Source organism: Schistocerca americana, chromosome 4, assembly GCF_021461395.2.
Source record: "Schistocerca americana isolate TAMUIC-IGC-003095 chromosome 4, iqSchAmer2.1, whole genome shotgun sequence".
Lineage (NCBI taxonomy): Eukaryota > Metazoa > Arthropoda > Insecta > Orthoptera > Acrididae > Schistocerca > Schistocerca americana.
The window spans coordinates 645,047,518-645,071,464 of record NC_060122.1 but is presented as its reverse complement, the minus strand read 5'-3'; the positions used below and the strand labels follow the sequence as shown (position 1 = coordinate 645,071,464).

Sequence of the window (23,947 nt, the reverse complement as noted above, 5' to 3'; positions counted from 1 at the left end):
GCAGCCATACCAGGGTGGGCTTCCTTTCTCGGCTTGATGGCACGGATGGATACGGCTGCACTGACGAAATGCCCTGCATCCCAACGGAGCGACAGTCATTTGTCAATATGAGCCCCCAGCGCTCCCACTGATGACCAGAATTGCTCGTTGGTGCGTCTGGGGGATGCGCGCTGGGCCAGATTGTTTCCGATACCGGCCAGTGGGGGCCAACCCGGGCCAATTGAGGCGTAATGCAGCAGCGCATGTGGCGGTGACGTTGATAAAGTGGTCCCTTCCTGGCTGGAGGGTCGCTGGGGCACGGGGGCGCGGACGCGGACGTAGATGCGCCAGTCCTGTCTGACGACGCCGCGATGAACGCGGCCGAAACCATCACGCTCGAGTTTTTGCAGGACCTCCTGGGCGGCGGAGACCCTCCGGTCACCGTCAACAGCTTCCAGGTATGTCCCACACTACCACTAATCTCCTGGTACATCCCACCCTACCACTAACTTCCAGACATGTCTGACCCTATCATCAGCGCCTCTCGTTGCTTCCAGCCACGTCTATCGGAAGAAGTGTTTGACTGTGACGACTTGCAGTAAATGACATTCACGTTCAGTCAGTCTTGGTTTGGTGCTCCATGTTCTTCAGGCGTTGCTGACGTTCTCTAGTACTGCATGGGACGCATGCACTGAATGCTTTTAAGTCTAATAGCTGCTAAAGCAGGACGCAAGATTTGTTTGCGTTGCAAATGCTGTCATATTCCTATAAGCGGAGGAAGTCATGGTGCCAAATGGAGCCTAAAGATCGTGTAACACACGTTTCATTGTACAGTTTGATATTTGGAACATAATAATTGATCTCGTCGACATCATTCAAGAAGCAATGACGTGAGCTCATTCCCACTACAATAAGATGATATCCAGGGGCGGCGAACACAGTGCAGTGGTTTCAGTTAAACTCCACTTCCACTGCGGAAAGTGATAGCTAGCCAGAGCTAAACGAAAATGTCTAAATACGGAGCTCTAAAATTTCACAGTGTCATAAGCAGTGAGTAAGTTCTGAAGTCATCTATTTGCTGTGGCGTGTTGCACTACATTCCACTAGCTGAAGTGTTTCGCACAGGGAACAAGCTGTCGTACAAGTGTTAGTTATAGTTAGTTTCACATTCCATACATCATGATGTGGAACGATTCATTTTACATTCATGTGTAAATATGGCTTCATGGTGAACATTTAAAAACTGCAATTTTTTTAAATATTTTTGCTCATGTACATATTAATTCCTATCCACTACCGCTACATACTGCATAAAAAGTTTACGGTATAGGAAGAGTTGTCAAGTTTAACTTTGCTGTTTGGTGGATATTTAACATTTCTGGGCTGGTGAGCACACATTTTGGTGGAAGCATTGTTCACCAATTTTTGGGCTAAGATCAACCTTAACGTAGCACAACAAATCTCACTTTTTCGTCTGGTATTGTAATTATGTCCATCATTTTCGTTTTGAGCTGTAATGAGTTATTTATTATAAATTTGGATTTATGTTCTTCATTATTCGTTCTGAGCGAGAGAGAAGAAGGTGAGCAGTGATTGTATAATTCACGTTCATAACTCACTGGAAGTAAACGATCCCAGAGATTCTTACTATATAAGACCCCATAAAACATTTACGAGATGAAACGTGTCCACAAGACGATTGCAGGTGCGCACTACATATTATTTTTACTGAACTTTTTGAGTAATGAAAATCTTCTTTCTTAAAAATTGAGGTACCTCAGAACTTTATTCCATAGGATCTTGCTAAATGATAATATGCAAAATATGTTAAATCAGTGATTTGTTCCACCCCAAATTCTGTAGTTATTCAATATAAAAATTTGCTTGAACTGATTTGGTTTACGAGTTGAAGAATATTTCTCTTCACAGTTTACATTTCCATCAATGTGCACAACATAAAATTTTGAAGTTTCCACCCAAATTATTATTTCCCCATCATATATTCCATTTTTCATTGCTGTACTAATTGCTTTAAGTTAGCGATGTATTTCATGCTTCAGAAAAGACAGTAAATATTATGTGGGAACAACTTTTTACTACCCTTTCGGAAACACCACAAAATCCAGATGAGATTTTATTTTCAGAGGGGAAAATGGTTTGGACAACTGTTTGATTGAATTGTATGAGAGTTCCTTTTGTGGCATACTTCTTTGATTTTTCTTTTGAAGTGCTCGTCTTGATTTACGAACTGCATTTCAGAGCTGCTTAGACCTATCACCTGTAACTGATCATTTATAGCATTTCCATTTGAGTTAGTAGTTACGTTATACTGCTCTATGCCTTGTTCTCCTATATTTCGTTTCCCTGCATTTACCATAGAGTTACGTCTGTTGTTGGAGTTACTTATTTCTTGGACAATGTGCATGTTTTTCGCTTTTTTAATAAAATTAGTATTATTTTTGAGTATCTTTTCTAGTGTGCAACTACTGCAGGATTTCACTTTTATTGGCAACAGATACATTTCCCTTTTGCTTCCACAAGATACGCATATCTCAGGAGCGATCCAAGGGTTTCTGCATGGTTGTTTATTGTTCTTCCTGATTGGTTTATGAGGAAGGCTTCTATCAATTAATAATATAAATTTGTCAAAGCATAGATTAAATTTTATGTCAGCATTTGGTTCGTTATAAAAATTTGTTCCCAACCGTCTATTGTATACTGCCCTCAAAAACTTTGGTCTTGGAGTCACTAATTATTCTAACTGATTTCCAATTATGGGAATCTATACTGTAGGTAATCGTCTTTTTATCCTAACTCTATATCCTGATCAAAGAGAGCATTTGTTCCTAGGTACACAGTTATTTTCATGTTTCGAGATTACCATGTTGCAAAGTTAATTACTGACATTAAACTGTAGGAGGCAAACAAGGTTCCTGGATTATTTTTCCTGTCAATATCACTTGGGAAATATTCACTGAAATCACCAAACACTACTAACTGATTGTTATTATCTGACAGGTAACATAGTAAGGAATTCATATGGCCCACGAACAGTTCACAATTTTCGAGTGGGGCTCTATATACAGTTACAATTAAAAGTGAGCTGCTTTTCAATGCTAAAACATGAGCCCACACTTCTATGCGGTGAGATCTAGGAAATTTCCTCATTTCAAACTTTCGAATTTGTGTACTGTCCTTATATATGTAGCTACTCTTCCTCCAAAACATCTTTCACTCGCGAGTCTAAAACGAGGAGAATGAACTGTTGCTGCCATTGTACCTCTAGGGGAAGATCTCTGCCATTTGAATTGTCTCAATATGAACAAAATTTAGACATCTGTGAGATGATCAGTCTACAAAATTGTAATTTTGTTACTGTTTAGTGCTACAAACCCCGGTTAATGTTTAAGAGCTTTTCTAATTATAATTCAGCTGTATGAAAACTATGCCATTGGTGACTTATAGATTTATGAGTTATCTGTTTCATTACTGCACAATACTTTTATAACTGATCTTTTTTCTTCGTTGGATGCTGGGACTGACAGATGACAATTAATCAGACAGATAGAGCATTTCATGAACTGTTGGGTATAAATCAATGAGCAGGTAAATGTCCAAAAATCTTTCTTTTCATTTCGACCTTGAGCAAGGGATCAATTTCTGAAGTTTATATCCTTGTTGAATGCTATTCTTAGTGTCGTATTTTTTAGTAATGTCAACAATCTTTTAATTTACTTCGCCCTAATATTTTCATCATGGCATATGGATATGAGAAGTATGGGACTGCCAGTTTTATATCATTTTACCTTCATTGGTCTCAGTAAGGTTTCTTTTCTGCTGTTCCTATCACGCTAATTATTCCTGAATTCGGAAACAAATTCCCTACCAAGTTATTACTTCTTTTACGTATTTCTCTTCGTACCTGCTCATTCCAAAAATTCTCAATTTCCCTTTATCTCTCCCCGCAATGTTTGACATCCTACAGCAACATTACATTTCCTATGCTTCCATTTCTTACGGTTTCAGTTTTTTTTTTATAGTCCAGATAATAATTTTTTCGCCGTTTTACCTCAGATGTAAAGTTTCAGCATCATCTACCTGTAACCTATGTCAATAACTGACGACAGGAGGACCTTTTCTTGAAGGAAGTTTCTGTCGTCTGATACAATATGTTTACTGAGTGTTCCTCCCTTCAGACATGAAAAATCTTGCTTTCTCAACATAAGGAAGCTTTCATTTCTTCTGCTATATCTTCCGAAATATTGACGTTTAGTAGTCCAGTATTCTCTCTTCCACACCTCTTCGTAACTTTGTTCTCAGCTTCGTTTATTGTTAATCCAAATTTTTTGGTATTGCTTTACACCGGTGTGTGTTCGCCTTGTAAACTTACTTCCGCTCTGATCAGTTTTTGCATGTCACTCATTGGTCCTTCTACAAACGAGCAGAAGAAAAATATTCTTAAAATCATTAATTGTCTTCCACCGTTAGTCTCGGTTTTTTTTAATTATATTCTTAGGATACCGGACATCTCGTCCTATCATGCATTCTCAAAGGTCCCGTTAAGATTCAAAGTTTTCTAATTCTGACTTGAACTAATATCTCTTCAGTAAATTTATTCGATTTTTTTAAAAAGTAAATGCATTTCCTTCGTTTCTTGTGTCTAGACTTCACAATACACATCTAAGCGAAAATACCGACAAGTGTTTAAACTGAAAAAGCTAACGCATTCTGCATTTCACACGTCCTGTTTTGCCATTCTGTAGACGAAGGTAATGCACCTTCTCAAATTTAATTTACATTAAATTGTACGCTTTCGGCCAACTGAGCAGTATTTTTCCATGGCAGTGTGCAATACTTTGGGAACTCACAGTCACGAGTAAGTTGGAATTTGAGCAAAGAGAATCCTTCAGACATAATGCCGAAGTCCAAACCAAAAGGATGGTGTGCTTTTGTGACTTTCATAAAACAACTGAAATCAACTGAAGAAATGCAGTTCTTCAATTTATTTTCTATCACGGTACGTTCTGACCGATTTTTATATATATTTATATGGTCGGGGTAATTTGATCTCAGTTAAATGTATTGACAGCCGGTTGTTATTGACCCCCTACGCTGTAATTAAATGTAATGCCAGAATGAGTTCACAACAAGACTTGATATCTGTGGATGAATAGTTATTACTCTGCTAGCATTCGTCCGTAATGGTCGGGTGCTACCAAAAAGGCAGCAGTATTTTAAGTACGACTATATCAACTAATGCAAAAAATGAAATTGACCTCTTCGGTCTCAAATCAAAGCAACAATACTCAAAGATTCAAGAAAGTCTGTCTCACTGGAGTGGATCGAATTATTACACCCAAATTCTTAGCTGATGTCGGTGGTGATCGACCCTCAAGCAATTTTTCTAATCGCTGTTATGGATGAAATTTTAATCACCTCCATTTATTCGTCAATGGAAGAGACAGATGGCAGGGTAAGAGTCATTTATGATCACCAGGTTATCCTCCAATGTTATTACTGACGTCTGAAAGTTGTTGACAGCCTCTCGTTGAGCGAAAAGATATGACGATGTTGACCGAGTCTGATAAGCTCGCTCGACACCATCGTGCTAATCGAGAGGTGAGGGCTGTGTGCCGGGACTGTATTTCATCCTGTCCTTTTCATTTCACGCTCAAATACAGCAACACCAACAATACAACACTAAACTGTACCAGGCTTCGACACAGTTATCTACACGAAACGATACACGCTCGAAGCTCGACACTTAATTTCAGGAAGGTAAAGACACACCGCCTTTACTAGTTCGCGGCTCTACACAGAATTTTGACTCTGATGATTAAACTAATCCTTATAGTACTTTTCAGCAGAACCTACAAATATAGAGGAAAATTATTTTCTATAGTTACAGGAATCAGAGAAAACTTTAATTCAGAAGATTGTGGATATGAGTAACTAGGTGTAATCAATAATTCAGTTGAGAGTTATTTGTCCTTAGAAGTAAGAGACGTATTCCAAAAATAAGGTCCGATGAGCAGTATGTAACGGAAGTGTAGGCCTGAATGAAGTTTAACGCATGCACCGCTGTATATCGACTCTTTAGGAAACAACTGCAGGGTTGGTCTGAGCAGGTAGCAATCGCCGAGACAATAATAGATCCCACCACTTGTGAAGTGCGCGGCGTGGTTAAAATTTACTGGTAAAAGGCTCTTCAGCTACTGAAATCCATCGTGAGTTATGTCTAGCGTGTGGACCTGACCTAAAATAATTAGTGACAAACAACTTCGAAAATGTCGTCGAGAACTTCGAAATGGCCACACAAATGTTCACGGTGAATAGCGGAGGGGCAGGGCCAGTAATCGGACCGACGACATCGTTGGTCAAGTGCACCCAAAACTTCGGGATGACCAGGGATTGACGATTAGCTGTTTGGATACTTAATTCCAAAATGTGGCTAGAACCTCAAGTTACAAAGTCGTCAATGAATAGCTTGGATATCCCAAAAAGTGTGCGAGGTGAGTTCCAAAAATGCTCGTTGATCAGCACGAAGAGCGAAGTGCACGACAGGTTTTGGAGCACTGTAGGTGAGAGGGAAATGATTTGTTTTCCCACTTTGTACAGGGCGACGAGACGAGGATACCGTACACTAACGCAGAATCCAAACCACAGACATTGCAGTCACCGTACTGGTATCGAAAAGGATGGCTACTTTTTTTGTAGATGACAAGGGCGTCCTTTTGATTCATATAATGGACTGTGGGTCAACAGTTATAGCTGACGTACATTGTGAAACGATAACCAGACTGGGACGTACTATCCAAAATGGACGCCACGACAAATCACGTCCTTACCGCTGTGCCAAAATCAAGGAGCAGTTTCAGGATTTTCGTGGCAACTTCACGACCTTGCAGTAAGCACTTGGAAAAGTGGCTGGGCGGGCAACTGTTTCAAAATGGCAATGAATTCAAAACTGGCACTACCAACTGTTTCAATTCCCAGTCGACAGACTTCCACGCAGAAGTGTTAAAGAAGCAGCTGTAGCATAACTGAGACTGTATAGATGTGAATGGCAATTATGTGGAAAACCAAAGTATACATGTAGTAAAACACTGATGTCTATAAAATATTTTTCTCATCGTCTTGTAGTTTTATGATCAAACGGAAGTTAGTTTTGGAATACGTGCCAAGGGCACTGGATTATTTTGCTTATCTTCACTCCCTTCTGTTTTATGGAATTGTATTCTGGGACAGTGCATCAAAAAAGAAGTGCACAGTAAGAATATTGTACAAGGCAGATAACCATACATCTTACAGGAGCCTTTTTAGGGAACTTTTTACTCGCAGGTTTCTTCCCCTGACAAGAAAAATCTTTTCCAGCTGAACTATGACTTGCGTAATTACAGTAAAAGACACAAAAACTTTAAATTTAGTTGTTGACTGACGCAACCAGCCGCAAATAATTATTAAATCTTTCATATTAGTGCCGCAACCATTTCCAGGTTACCATGCCCGTCTTCAAATGGCTAATATTTTCCGTTACACTGATTTTTTTGACAGACGGCATGTCGTCTGCTCCACAATGTACAGAATATTTGAGAAATTAGTGCCACTTTATAAGTTGTTTCATTAATAAAAAGTACGCCAAAGTACTTGATTTTTTTTCCATATAATGCAAAATATTTGCGTTCAAGTAGATGGCGATTTGTTTTATTGTGGTCCATGTGGTTTTCTAGCTCGATATATATGTTGTTGAACTGCTCATACAACACACATTGTAAATAAATTAATGGCACACTTCATAATTATCTTAAAATGAGTGTTGAACATCACATATATACTACACACTTGATTCTCATTAAGTAATGATCCAAGATATCTTTCATTGCATATTGACCCAGGATGTGAACAGAGGAAAGATCTGTGGGATGTGCAAAATGTAACATTCTAATAATAGAAAAATGTTTGCACTCTAAGAATAAAATTATTACTAAGAAACAGTAGAAAAATTGTTTTTGTTTTTAGCAGGCGGTTTTTTCTACTGTCAGTGAAAATTATTGACGAAATATTTTAAAGTCAGCTGATTGCATATTGCAAAGTAGATATACATGTACACACATTTATAGATTCAGATATTTCATTATCATTATAGTTTATAAGTTAGCAACAAGAAACACAGAATTAAAAAATTGCACGGCGGGATGAGAGCAACACATCTGTTCATCATGGTAGTTTATATTTATACAACTGTATACCCGTATATCAAACCTTAAGATTTAGCTTTTGCCTCCTTGTCTGGGATGGAGTGGCGTTATGTACACTGGTGGGATAATGTTCAATAAGTTCCTTCTAACATCAGATCAGAATTTCGAAATTCCAACCAGATCCAAAGGAAATAAAAAACATACTTCAGTGGCTACTCTTTCTACAAATTATCTGAATATCTAGATTCGTGTATTAAAAGTCTGTTCGCTACAAGGTAGATAGCAGTGTTCGTTGTAAGGCTGCATGCTCTGTAAACGGTAAATATAGGTAAATACTTCCTTTTGAAGAATATCAATATAATAAATTAATGTTAAGCTAGCAATATGAGATGAACAACATCAGGTATCTAACATAACTGAGGAGATAGCAGCTTTTTAACTTTATTTCTTTCTTTCAAAGTAACAGATTTCTATCTCATTTACTTAAATAAATTGACTGGTTTGTGCGTGAATTTCCTTAAGCAGAATACTGATCACTTATTATTCATTAGTAGGAAGATTAAGTTATTATGATTTGCTCGTTTTTTGTAACTATATGCAAGGAAGGACCGAAATATGCAACACTGGAAACAAAACATATTATCATGTCTAATACGGTGTAGGCAACCCCTTGGCATTCGAAAGAGCTTCTGGTCGTCTCGGAATGGCTAAATGTGTGCCGTGCACGGTTTTAAGGGGAATATTACACCATTCTTCCTGGAGAATAGTGGAAAGTTAACCTAAAGGCCGGCCGGTGTGGCCAAGCGGTTCTAGGCCCTTCAGTCTGGAACCGCGCGACCGCTACGGTCGCAGGTTCGAATCCTGCCTCGGGCATGGATATGCGTGATGTCCCTAGGTTAGTTATGTTTAAGTAGTTCTAAGTTCTAGGGGACTGATGACTTCAGAAGTTGCGTCCCATAGTGCTCAGAACCATTTGAACCATCATCTAAAGATGACGGAGATGGGTAGCGATCACGTACCCTTCTCTGACGACTGTGGTGGCCAGAGTAGTTGCGACAATTCATTCTCGTGCTCACGAAAACAATCTTTGACGGTTCGAGCTGTATGATCAGGGGCTCTGTCGTGTTGGAACACAGCATAATCTTTGGCGATCGAACATCGTACCATGGGAGGGACCTGGTCAGCCAAAATGATCACATAAACGGTGGCAGTATACGACCTTGAGGAGCAGCCATGGGGCCCATGGAATACCCGACATGACTGCCCAAATCATCACTGAATCCCTGCCATGCTTCACTCATGGGACGTTAACTCGGCAGAGGTTGGAAACAGTGTGAGACAAGACTTATCGAAACAACTGTCTTTTTCCTGTTGCTCCATGGTCCAAGTCTTAAAGCCTCGGCACTACATTTTCCTGTTACGGGCGTTTGCAACACTGACGAGTGGTTTTGGAATTCCAGCTCGCCCTCCAGTTCACTGCTTAAGGATCTCCCTTCGTGTTGCTTTGGTGCTGACAGTGCTCGCGAGTGCGTCATTGAGTTTTGCAGTGACTTTTGCGGCTGTCGACCCCTTATTTTTCGTCACAGTCCTCTTCAATGTCCGTCTGTAACGACATGCAACACACACTTCCGCCCACTCGGTGACACAGCGGATGATACTTTACCGCTCTCCCTGTACACGGTTTAAATATTACAAAGAATTCCTTGAGTGCGAGGCAGCAAGTTCAAGTTTTACCAAAATTCATTTTAAAGTGTTGTGTTAACAATTATGACAGTAAAAGTATTAGCTGCTAATATCTCAAGACGTGCATCAGGAGGGCGACAGAAAATACACTACTGGCCATTAAAATTGCCACACCACGAAGATGACGTGCTACAGACGCGAAATTTAACCGACAGGAAGAAGGTGCTGTGATAAGCAAATGATTAGCTTTTCAGAGCATTCACACAAGGTTGGCGCCGGTGGCGACACCTACATCGTGCTGACGTGAGGAAAGTTTCCAACCGATTACTCATACACAAACAGCAGTTGACCGGCGTTGCCCGGTGAAACGTTGTTGTAATGCCTCTTGTAAGGAGGAGAAATGCGTATCATCACGTTTCCGACTTTGGAAAGGTCGGATTGTAGCCTATCGCGATTGCGGTTTATCGTATCGCGACATTGCTGCTCGCGTTGGTCGAGATCCAATGACTGTTAGCAGAATATGGTTCAAATGGCTCTGAGCACTATGGGACTTAACATCTGTGATCATCAGTCCCCTAGAATTTAGAACTAAGTAAACCTAATTAAGCTAAGGACATCACATACATCCATGCCCGAGGCAGGATTCGAACCTGCGACCGTAGCGGTCGCGCGGTTCCGGACTGAAGCGCCTAGAACCGCTCGGTCACACCGGCCGGCGCAGAATATGGAATCGGTGGGTTCAGGAGGGTAATACGGAACGCCGTGCTGGATCCCAACGACTAGCAGTCGAGATGACAGGCATCTTAACCGCATGGCTGTAATGGATCGTGCAGCCACGTCTCGATCCCTAAGTCAACAGATGGGGACGTTTGCAAGACAACAACCATCTGCACGAGCAGTTCAACGACGTTTGCAGCAGCATGGACTATCAGCTCAAATACCATGGTTGCGGTTACCCTTGACGCTGCATCACAGACAGGAGCGCCTGCGATTGTGTACTCAATGACGAACCTGGGTGCACGAATGGCAAAACGTCTTTTTTTTTTTGGATGAATCCAGGTTCTGTTTACAGCATCATGATAGTCGCATCCGTGTTTGGCGACATCGCGGTGAACGCACATTGGAAGCGTGTATTCGTCATCACGGCACCGGCGTATCACCCGGCGTGATGGTATGGGGTGCCATTGGTTACACGTCTCGGTCACCTCTTGTTGGCATTGACGGCACTTTGAACAGTGGACGTTACATTTCAGATGTGTTACGACCCGTAGCTCTACCTTTCATTCGATCCCTGCGAAACCCTACATTTCAGCAGGATAATGCGCGACCGCATGTTGCAGGTCCTGTACGGCCTTTTCTGGATACAGAAAATGTCCGACTGCTGCCCTGGCCAGCATATTATCCAGATATCTCACCAATTGAAAACGTCAGGTCAATGGTGGCCGAGCAACTGGCTCGTCACAATACGCCAGTCACTACTCTTGATGAACTGTGGTATCGTATTGAAGCTGCATGGGCAGCTGTACCTGTAGACGCCATCCAAGCTCTGTTTGACTCAATGCCCAGGCGTATCAAAGTCGTTATTACGACAATAGGTGGTTTCTCAGGATCTATGCACCCAAATTGCATGAAAATGTAATCATATGTCAGTTCTACTGTAATATATTTGTTCAATGAATACCCGTTTATCATCTGCATTTCTTCTTGGTGTAGGAATTTTAATGGCCAGTAGTGTAAGTGTCCCGGGAGGTACAGAGATCAGCTTTCTATGATGTACGTATTACACTTCACAAAATGGACATCGTCAACATTGAAGAAATGTTAGAAACAAACCATTAACTTTCACCATGAAAACCGAATGAAAAATCACAAAGGTCCTCACCATCAAGGTCGAAGCCGAACTCCCTGGGAGATTCAAACGGTGCAGAGCTTTCAACTAGGTATCTACTCTTAAAGAATCCACACAGAGTCATACTGGTGTAACGGGATGATGAGAACTGATGGAATCTGATGACGTAAAACCGAATGCTGAACAATCTGTCGTGCAGCTTACCGTGAAACTAGATATTCTTTCAGGCGTAGCTGCAGATAGTGGTATAATATGTTTTATAGGCACGAAAAAGAACAAACACCAAGGGGCTTATTGCCCAGTCATTCCAGATGATATGAACTGCGATGTCATACAGTTTTCAGTAGGGGTAGTTTGCTCTAATCCAGTATGATTTTTATACGCAGACACGGGATCAAGCAAGAGCAAGTTATTTCAACCAGAAATTGGCCAAAAGCAGTGCTCGCACTATGGTTGGTAGTCCCTTTACTCCCATTTGCCATTCCTGTTTTGCAGTGAGGTAAATATTCCCTACTGTTCTTTCAAGGCCACCCACACGAGAATAATCGCAGGGGATCAGAGTACTTCCAACATCTCGCAGTACAATAAATAACTTTCCAGCCAATTCAACTTCCAGATTAACAGTCGGTATAACTTCGTAAGACTGCGTTAAGGAACTGATGTTAGTTGATCTTCTTACAACTCTCTTGGTACCTCTCATTTCCAAGAGTCCTTTCATGAGCATTTCGTCTTCAAATCCCGACTGGTCGGAGTTGAAAACAAATTCCTTGCTGAGCGATGGACAAGTTTGTTTATCTCATCTACAAATTTTCGGACCGATTCTGCAGTTTGCTGCGCATCGTCAAGGTGATACTTTATTTGAAATTTCGTTATCTTATGTCTGCCAATTATGTACCTCAGTTTGAAGTTATGAAACCATCTACTGCTCTCATTGATATCACGGTAATGTATGTCGCGCGCAATTTGATGTGCGTAACGTAATACGTCAATATCATGCACATCCGTAAATTGCATCAAGCATACTCGAAACGGGCAGATTCCAGTTTTTGTGACAAGTGCGCCTTGTCCTCCCTTAACCCATTACTGGCCAAAACTCTATCGGATCATTTTTTGCAAACTTTTATACATAAATACGTTACACTGAGTGATTAATTGAATAAAAAGTTGTTTTGAAAATTTTCAATTTATTAGAACAAAAACTACAGACCGTCCCATTTTTGGGTCATTGGCCAAATGCGCTATCCAAATTCGCAACCTTATTCTCCATGCATAATATTGTTAGAAACAACACAAACAATAAATAAGGAATGTTTTAATACTATTGAGTGTCTATTCAGTATGGAATGAAGCAAAACACTTGTCGTGTACACAAACATTGCACCTATCACAAATTTTTGTTGTATTTTTCTTGCAGTAAGCACATCTCTTCTGTGTTTTACTTGGCACAATGAAATGCTTTCCTGGATCTAGTCGAACATCTGTGCTCACCCGTCCTCCCATCAATATGCTTCCTTGTGGTCCTCTGCGTTTTGGTAGGTAAAACATCACTATTCTCCGTCGGACATCCAAAAGTGAGAGCTTCTCATTACAGTTAGCAATGTGGTATGCACGCCATGTGTGTACTACGCAGATGTCTATCATCTGTGTGAATAATGGCCACCACCATTTCTTTGACCTTATCCTCGTCCTATAAAGTGATATCTGCTGGTCCAGTAGATCTACGCCACCGATATGGGCATTGTATTCTTCAATTATATGTGGCATTGTAACAGATATTTCCTTTTTCTTTGGCCGTGAGTATCTTTTAGTAGAACTCAGAAGGGTAATAGTACTGTAATTTGTCGCTTCACGTACTGGTTTGTTGTCACTCCATTTCACAACCAGAACTTCGTTCTCCTTGTCAAACATGTAGTCATAGAATCCTCGTTCCTTTTCTTTTGCCATTCTTTTCGAGTCAATCAAAGGACATGCATTAGTTCGGATCTCTCTTATTGTTCGTGTAGCTTTCATTTTATTCTTTCCGAGTGTGATCAGTGTGTCAACACTGGTGAAAAAGCTGTCAGAGAAAAGCTTATAATTTGGATACTCTGATTCTGGAATCATGCTGGTTAGTTCATTTATTACCCTTGCACCTAAAGGCTCCTGTTTGTTGTCAGTCTTGCCACAGTATGGCAAAAATTATGAAGAAAGCCATTGGAATGTGGAAGACATCAAATTTTATTTCCAAATTTGATAGGCTTTCACCTCAGAAACATTTTAGCTCAATGTGTCATAATAACGTACCATCATTTCATCAATTGAGAGTTCTGAATGAAATACGCCAAATTTACTAAATTCCTTTTTCAGCATTTCAAAGTACAACCTCAGTTTGTACATCTTGTCGTTTCTGTCTATTTTGGAGTTGTCATTGAGAGAATGAATCTCTTTATTTCGCGAAACCTATTTCTTGACATTGCGTTGAAGACTAAAGGAACACCGACATCAGGAGCCTGTTCCCAGTACATATTCTCATGGGGAAGCTTATGATAACCACTCAGAAGTAGTATGCCAATAAATGATTTTAGTTCTTCTTTGGTTAGCAGAAAATTTATTCTGTTATGTTGGCAAGCATAGATTTCGCTTTGTTCAATAATAGTATCCATTAGTTTCTCAGAAAAAAAATCCTCAAACACCTGGGGCACTGGTTTATTTCCTAGACGTTCCGCAACATAATGTTCGTTGCTCTTCCCTGGTTCACTAGTGTTAGTGTACGTTGGTTGCCATTTATACCACTTACATTTATATTTTTTTGTAGATAACGTACCACTTTCTGCTCCATCTCCTAACGCTTTCCTTCTTTTGGCTTCTGGAGGTACAACTGTAGCATTAGCTTCATCTCAGCTGGTTATGAGCTCTAAAGTAACGGCTGCATCTTGTACAATAGACTCATTGTTCAGTACATTTTCGACAATGCCTTCTTCATGTGTTATTACATCTGCATTGGGTGGAATAATCGCCAATTCTACTTCATCATCTTCATCGTCACTCTCTTGATGGTTCTCTAGTTCTGCTAGATTTTCTTCAAGTGTAAGTCCACGCGGCATGTTTTTATCCTGTTGGAATCGTAAAATTCGAATAGAATATTAGAAAAAGCAGATATAAAGAACGTAAAACGCAATTCTTCTCTGTATAATACGTGTATACAAGAATAGGGCACATCAACAATAAATGATAGTGTAACATGCCATTGTCCCATTATTGGGACGCATAAAATATATCGATATTGCACTTACTTGAAAAAATCTGAAGTGTACTTAATCTTACACGGACATCCATATGTCCATAACAAACACGCCCAGACAACTAGCCGGCACGGTAGCTCAGCGTGTTCGGTCAGAGAGCTGGTTGGCCTCTGTAAAAAAAACTGGGTGGAAGGAACAACAAAACGAACTTGCCCGGATGTCATGTGACGTCCGCAACGACCAAACAAATCGATCAACAACGAACAAAATACAAAATGCCAACAAAAAAAAGACAACTAAATCATAGCTTATTGTCGCCCAGAAACTACCAGCAGACATACAGTGCTGCCAAGTGCGAGAACAAAAAATCGGCAAGTTTATAATTTTCCTGGCGTGAAGTACTTAGAAAGAAATTATTTATTTTACATTTGCAGGCATTATAACAGTTAGTTGAACCTACAGGTGCAACAATAAAGGCTAAAAGCTCGATTGTTTACGTAGAAATAAATAAAATATACGTGTCCCAAAAACGGGACAATGGCCAGTAATGGGTTAATACCCTTAATTTTTCTTATGCTATGCACGCTCATATTGCAGCAGGCTTATTCTAAATCTGTTCATAATTGTTTATTTTCTGTGTAGCGGATGATCTTCCATGTAGAGGATGACAATTATTGAACTATAAGAAATAAAATAGTCATAACTTCTGAACGGTTTGCATTAAGACGTTCAAACTGCACGGATGGTCGCGGTGTATGATGGGAATTAGTATGTGCATGCGCACGCGCCTTGTTGTTGTCGGCCGTTTGCACTTGAAAATGTCGCGGTACAATGTGCCAGAGCGTATAGCGCTTATGAAGGCCTACTATGCGAGCAGTAACACCCAACTGTGGCTCAAAGGAAGTTTCCAAACAAGTTCAAGCTGAAGACAGCCGGCCCAAGTGTGCTAACAATCAAGCATTTGACTCTCAAGTTTGAGAGAACTTCATGACAGTGTTGGCCCTAAGCGTTATGGGACTTAACATCTGAGGTCATCAGTCCCCTAGACTTAGAACTACTTAAACCTAACTAACCTAAGGGCATCACACACATCTATGCCGAGGCAGGACTCGAACCTGTGACCGTAGCAGCAGCGCGGTTCGGGACTGAAGCGCCTACAACCGCTCAGCCACAAAGGCCGGCGACAGTGTTGGCATGTCGGTCCTCCAAAAGAGTGAAAAAATCTGAAAACATAGAGAGGACAGGCGCTGTGTTTCAAACCAGCCGCGGGAAACCGATCAGACGAGCTGCACAACAGGTGAGCAACAACCGGGAGACACTGGAACAAATTTATGTTGAAGACCTGGATCTCTTTCCAAACATAATTAAAACGCATCAGCAATTAAGTCCCAGGGCCATGGAACAGTGATTGTGTTTCGCCAATACCGTTGTCCACAGAACGGTTTGGTTTAGCGACGAAGCCCACTTTCATTTAGATGAATTCGTCAGTAAGCGAAATTGGCGCATATGGCGGCCTGAGGAACCACATTTCGCGATTGAGAAGTGTCTTCACTCTCAACGGGTGATTTTGTGGTGTGAAATATCCAGACACTGAATAATCGGTACGATATTACATGATGGCACGGTGACTACCGTACGGTACGTGAAGGTTTTGGAAGATGATTTCATCCTCATTATCCAAAGTGTCCTTCATTTCGACTAGATGTGGTTCATGCAAGACGGAGCTCGACCCCATCGAAGCAGGAGAGTGTTTAATGTCCTGCAGCCGCACTTTGGGGACGGCATTCTGTATCTTGGGTACCCAGAGGCTACTGGAATGGGCCTCGATTGACCGCCACATTCTCCGGAATTGAACACGTACAACTCCCGTTTGTGGGGCTACATTAAAGACAAGGTATACAGTAATTATCACAAAACCGTTGCTGAGCTGAAAACAGCGACTGAGGAGGTCATCGACAGCATTCGATGTACAGACACATCAGCGGGTCACGCAGATTTTCGCTGTTCGTTTGTGCCACATCATCGCCAAGGATGGCAGGCAGATCTAACATGTCATAACCTAAATCTGAATGTCTGTAGTGACGTTTACACGTTGAATAAAGTGTAAGGACGCCGTATTTTGTAGCTGATTTATGTTTTCTTACATATACTTCATTAATTGTCACCCTGTAGGTAATTGTGTTTAGTACCCGCTCCTTGGACAACAACTGTTCTTTACTGCGTTTCACTGGAGACGGGGTTTGTGGCTCCCTGTCCGACAAGGATGATGAATTACGTGGTTTGACACCTGTTTCAATATCACTTTCACTTGTTAAGCACGTATGGTCATCACTGTAATCTTCATGTATACCGTCCGCACAGCCGCGCATATACCGCACCGCACATTCCTCTAACTCACCTTGTAGAAACGCTAATATTTGATCTGCCGCTTCTTTCTCACGCTGTAAAACGCTTAGGGGTCCTTTGTGACGAAATGTCAACTTTGGTACCTGTTGCTGTAGATATAATACAGTCTTTGCTTTGTCTGTCGTTGCCATTGCTCTGCTCCGTGTCAAAAACAGTAGCACTGTAGCATTGTATGTTAAGTACTAGTTGACTAAGGAGTTCAAATACGCTCTGTAGCCTCATGCTGTTCTCACCAATGGATACGCCCAGTATCCTCCCCACACTCCTCCCTGTTGCCATTGTCAGCCAATATTGTGGTTGCATGATAGACAATATGTGGGGCGCCGAATGCCGTAAACATTGTCATCAGCATCAACGAGTCGAAGCGCTTTTCGTTATAAGTCGATAACGGAAGATAAATTCATTAACACACATGAAGCAAAATGTGCTGTCACTCCTCGCTGGTGAAAGATACAAAAAGCTACTGGAATTTCATGTACACCTGTGTATTTGCATCTCGTGACCTACAAGAAAATAAGCGACCGAGGTGGAAAGACAATTGATTCGCATTCGTGAGGACAGCGCTTCAAGTCCCCAACCAGCCTTCCAGATTTAGGTAAGCCATTTCCCTAAATCGCTTAAAGCGAGTTTCGAGCCGATTTCCCTTCCCATCCCACCTCATGATGAACTTGCGTTCCGTGTTTAATGACTTGTTGTCGACGGAACATTAAACACTAATCTTCCTTCCAACGTTTTCTCCAAAACACGGTACCACTTTATCTTCCTGTATTACCACTGTGCTTCTATTGACATTTCTGGTATTTGGCGCTGCTTTCCTGATCCCCTGGACGCTGTCGATAAATACGCGCCCTGCTCCGTCTGATCTCCGAGAATGGGGGGCCAAAATGGCTCTCGAGTGCACTGAGAAATGAACGTCACGAAGAACGGCTTGCGTGATAAAAATTGAAACCGTATGCTGCACTCTACCGGCGAGATTCTTCAACCTCTTTGCGCGATGCTGTAAGAAGTATCAGGAATTTTAGAAAAGTACGATCTACGACTCAGTATACGATAAGCAGTGTACACCACTAACCATTAAAACCACAATGCCGAGACGACGGCACGTAAGAAACGTACAAATTAACATGAGTGTACACATGCTTGAATATGTAAATGATTAGCATTTCAGCGCAACCACACAAGGTATGTACGAGTAAGAGAATCCACGTTCTGTTTATAAAGAAAGATTCCACAGCAACCTTCTCATTCAGCAATCCTCTGAATGTTGTTTGTTTGTGAGAATATCGTACACTCATGTCCAGATATAATAGAGCACCTTGAACAACTAGACGTAGGACGTTCGTATTCACAGGACATCTACAATGATATGCTCTGCAGCATTTCAGCACTTCGGTTCAGCATGTGTCCTGTAGCCTAGCAGACGCAGGGTCTGCCATGGGCCTTGATAGTTTGTTCCATGTGCGACGGCATCGATGGGTATAAGGCGCGAGTAGCGTTCTGTGATTTAGCCATCCATGCTGCCTTCACCTGGTTACGAAGTTCATCCGTGCTGGTTGGCATTGAGTCACAGCACTACAACCATTGTTTCACCATATCCTACGCATTTTCGATTGGCGACAATTCTCGTGGTCTCGTGATCTGGCAGGCCAACGCAGAAAAGTGACAACCTGTGACACCAAGAAGGCATGTGTTCGTGCAGCAACATGTGGTCGTGGTTTGTCATGCAGAAAAATGGTGTCTGGGGTGTCGTGCAGAAATGGTGTGGCTACGGGTCGCAACATGTCATTCACGTAGGTCACACTGGTCACAGTGCCCTGGACATGCACCAGATGTCATTTGTGGTTGCACCCAATAATACCCCACACCGCCTTAGGCTGGCGCTGTATGTCTTGTGCGTATGCAGTCACTGTGATGCCGTTCTCCCTGTCAGCGGTGAACCAAAATGCGGCCAACATAAAAAAAAAACCTGGATTCATACGAAAACACACACTAATGCCATTCCTGTCTCCAGTGCTATCGTTCCATACACCATTGCCGTCTAGCATGTTTTTGCACAGTCGTCAAAGGTACGTGAAGAAGTGGGCGACGCGCACGTAACCCATTCCGTAATAAATGACGACGGACTGGCACCCCTGATAGTGTAAGATGTATTCCACTGTTCCGCTGTTGCGGCAGAGCCGAGAAGGACGCAGATCTTTCCTGCAGTGCCTTTCGGATGAGGTGTCGATCTTCTCTGGGGGTGGTCTGAGTGGTGCGACCTGACCCATCTCGTTGAGTTCTACGGCCTTCCCTGTCCCATTCTGCACATACTTGTTGCACTGCCGAAACACTTCGTCCCACACGAGCAGCCAGTAACGCACCCTCTTTCAAACTCACTGATTTGACGGTACGGTTCGTACATACATCCGCTGGGCATCCTGCACGCCTCCTCAAGTCACAATCATACATTGCCTTCGATTTAAAGCGACAACGGGAGATGCAGACATATTTTACCGGTAGGTGGTGCGGCACTGCGATATCGATGTTGACCTTGAACCAGCTGGCCGACATGGTTCAGATGCTAATCATTTCCGCAGAACATAATAATGTACATGCCCTGTGAATATGAACGTCCTATCTCCAGTTGTTCAAGGTGTTCTATTTTTTTTGAATATGAGTGTATTTCCACTCAAGTAAGAAAAAGGGTCGTCTCCCAGTATGTGCAAAAATTTGAAAGCAGTAGGTTCGTTGACCTATACAGACTGCGATTCACCGTTTCACAACACTGCTGATCGTAATTTCGAAAACCCACATCTGACATGTCAATATCGAGTAAGTGTGCTGAGAGGGACCATACTAGATGTCAATAGTTCCATACGACTACAGCGTGAGAGGACGGGCCAGGTCATCCACGATCATACAATCATTTCACATGCTTTGATTCATGAAGTGGACTTGTTTGCAGCAAGACAAGTAACCCCGTGGACATCACAACGATATCTGGAACACAACGGACTGTCTTGTGTATTAACTTGACGCGGCAGCAAAGAGGGCATTACACTGTATTTTCTGTAGCGTTTCTGTCACTAAATGTAACTGGGTTTTCTCTTTTGATGCTAGTCAATTGTCACGATGAGCATTACTGCAAAGGGCATTTGATTCTAAAGCATTGTCAGGGTGAAAATACTAAATTAATTAATTTTTCTCTCTTAACAACATGTGGGCAGGGTGGGTTCTTCCTTGGCTCGGGTATGATGTAGAATGAAACAGCATTTTTACGTAAGATAACTTTTATTGAAAGTTTTTTACAACTGTTCCCTTACTGGATGTTCTGTCTCGGAGAGCGGCAGCTGTGTCGTTTGCGAAGCCTTCTGCTGCGGCAGCGGCGGCGTCTGATTACGCGTGGCGGTGTGTATCTCGTGTCGCCGTCTCGCCCAGTTGACTGGAGACGCGCAGCGCGAGGTGGCCCGTTTAATTATTGAGAACGAAGTCGTGAAACGGATGGCGATACCTTGGATGTGGCGTCCCAGTGTTTCTCTTCTCTAAGCGGCCGCGTGTGTCAGTGTTGTGCGTCGGCCAGCGGAGCGGCGCCGCGGGGGAAGCCCAGTGTCCCGGACTCGAACAACGGACTCCCGCTTGCCAGTCTTCGGCTGTCAGATCTTCATCCCAGCTCACAGGTGACTGCTGATGTGAAGCCGTCTCATTCCCATCCTCACGCGGCACCCGGGTACGTAAAAATCAGACTTCAAATACCTTTTAACTTCTGTCTTCTGGCGGCGAGGCTGCTGCTTGTTATTCCACTACAGCGGCGGACTTGGTGCGTCTGTGTACGATGTAGTCTCTTCTTGCATGACGGTCTTCAGCACCGAAACTGACTGAAAACTACTGCTACTCTCGGGCCCACTGCGACTCGCGTATTTATTCACTTCAGTTCACTGGAGGTGAACGACTTCACGGTCATTGCCTCTGCTGTCACGTTGAAAAGCTTCTCGAAGAATCTTCTTGACGTGAGCCGGTCGGGCGATGCCATGACGACTGAATCGACAGTTTCCGCTTCTCTCCTGAACGTGCTGACTTCAACTGTCGGCCGTTGGCACTGCTGCTTTGCCCGCTGTTTACCAGTGTGTAATTCTTCTAAACTAAACTAAATTTTTTATTTATTTCCTAATTTCTACTTCACTTCACATTGATTTCACTAATTTATTCACCTATCTTAAGTACCACTCAACATTTCAGACGAGTCCCAGGTCTGCATATAGCACCACAACTGACATATCGATGTGTGGAGGCTATGAGAGAACAAACATTGCCACTTTGCCACATTCGTCATGTTCATCATACTGACTCAAGACCTGCGTGATGGTATGGAGGGAGGAGAGGGGGTGCCACTGGGCACACAACACGATAGCCTTTGGTTTGTAGTCAGTAATTTGCGCAGCAATCGTTACATTTCTGACGTGTTGGTACTGCTGGCTGAGCCATATCTGCGAGGTTTCCATGACATTATATTCCAGCAACATAACGCAAGACAGTGTATTGCTTGTGCAGTCCTTACCTGGCACGCCATCACTCACCAGCCCCTATGATTGATGAACTCAGGCATAGATTTGGAGAAGTATGGAATGGTATACCACCATCTGTAATCCATTTTCAGTTTGACTAGGAGCCCATCCAGGTCAGAACCGTTGTTTCTTCTACGGATGGAAGTTCTCCGTACTTAATTTCGCACACTGTATACCCATGAATCACCTATGTATTTAATGGGCGGTAAGTGGAATTTGTTTATTCACTATCCTCCTTGACGTTGCAGTTTTAATAGTCAACAGTGTAAATCGAGATGAGAATTTCGTTGTTCACAGCGCATCGACTAATCGTTTCGTTTGGCCTGATTTCTAACAACATTCATTCACGAGCAGCACTGAAAACCGCACTATCTTCAACACCACGGCTTCTTAAGTAGATTTCAAATTTGGCAACATCGTCTGGGTACCCACCACCACTGATACCGCCGACACACACACTCACAGCATGGCGCCGCCCCACTGCCGTCGCCCCAACTTCACAAGTTTGTTATTCAAGAGCCTTCCTTCAGGCCCTTCAGGCCACTTTGTAACTTTTGCATATATTGATATCACTATGTTATGTATGTTAATTTCTGTGTCCCTTCATAATGATCATATATTTTTTAAATGAAATAATCAATTGGAATTAGCTCATTCATTTTCATCTAGAGAGCCTTTTTCGGAAGGGGAAAGGATGTGCAGGGAGGAGACCCCCCCCCCAAGAGGGATCATTGCCGATAAAATTTTATTCAATAATTTTTTCCATTCATAATGTACGGCTTGGGCATACTGTGGTGGAAGGTGCTGGCTGGAAGACCGTGGTCGGCACATTCCTGCCACGTGCTCCTCGGTCAGGCTCTAGTCCCACGGGTTGGTTGCGCTGACGAGGGTACTCTACTAGCAAGGCGCGTTGGCGGAATCAACCATCCAATCAGAGACTAGTCGTGTGATCACGTGGGGACGCGGCCGGCAGCGGCGAGGGCGGCTTAGCTCCGCGCTCTCTTAGCTTCAGATCTCGGCCCCGAGTAGTCGCTCCTCTAGCCTCTGCCTCTCTCCTCAAACCTCCTGATGAGCAGACGGCAACCCTTCAAATTGGGGCTGAACAGCCCTACGTAGGCACCCATGTACCATCTTTACATGAGAAATAGGGTCCATTCAAGCTTAATTACTTTTAATTATTGCAATGCCCATAATTTTCCGCTCCTGACGAACAGTGATCTAAATTCAGAAAGTTGTATAACAAGCCATAAAATCCTAGGCGCGCTGTAAATCCACTGCATCTTGCTTTGATCTTAAAGCCATTCCAATATTTTTTGCGTTGTTTTGCGTTCCACCGAAATTACTACATCCTTCCTTCAGCACGACGCTCTAACCAACTGAGCTAACGGGACTACGTCACGTCAGCTTCATCTGAAAATGGCGAATATTGATACTTATTTCAAAGCGGTGCCAATGTGCACCTACTAAAACATATCCAGGCTATCTTTCAAGTCACCTCAATTCCGCTTTCAATTACTATTTGACATCCCACCGCTCTGCAGAACAAAGCCGACGTACGATTTAAGAATGGATAAATCATTAGTTTTATTTCTGCTCTTTTTCCACCAGCCTTAATCCCGATATTTCAAATATCGCCACCATCGTTTTCCAGTTGCCAGGGCCGGCCGCGGTGGCCGAGCGGTTCTAGGCGCTTCAGTCCGGAACCCCGCGATGGCTACGGTCAAAGGTTCGAATCCTGCCTCGGGCATGGATGTGTGTGATGTCCTTAGGTTAGTTAGGTTTAAGTAGTTCTAAGTTCTAGGAGAGTGATGACCTCAGATGGTAAGTCCCATAGTGCTCAGAGCCATTTGAACCATTTTTGAACCAGTTGTCAGGGCTGTTTCTATTCTGTGCAATTTTCTTATAGGCCTTTGTGTAGGTTTTCCTACAAAAACTTTGTGAATTCCTCTTTAATTTTTCCCGTTTTTTGCTTGGCTTGTTGTGTCATGATTTATGGGAGGGGTGGTTCAACTATCGCGCAGAGTTTTTGAAATCAGTGGCCCTAAGCTCTCGTGCACTATACGATCAAAC

The 23,947-nt window shown here is 42.5% G+C and overlaps 1 protein-coding gene across 1 annotated transcript in view; it reads left to right on the top strand.

Annotated features, from left to right (window-relative positions):
• Positions 1–334: 334 nt before the first annotated feature.
• LOC124613117 overlaps positions 335–23,947 on the top strand; it is a 319,714-nt gene continuing 296,101 nt past the window's right edge. Inside the window, exon 1 of the mRNA XM_047141728.1 lies at positions 335–437. Within this exon, the coding sequence (XP_046997684.1) occupies positions 351–437 (87 nt within the window). The 5' untranslated portion in view covers positions 335–350. The remainder of the gene's footprint in view (positions 438–23,947) is intronic.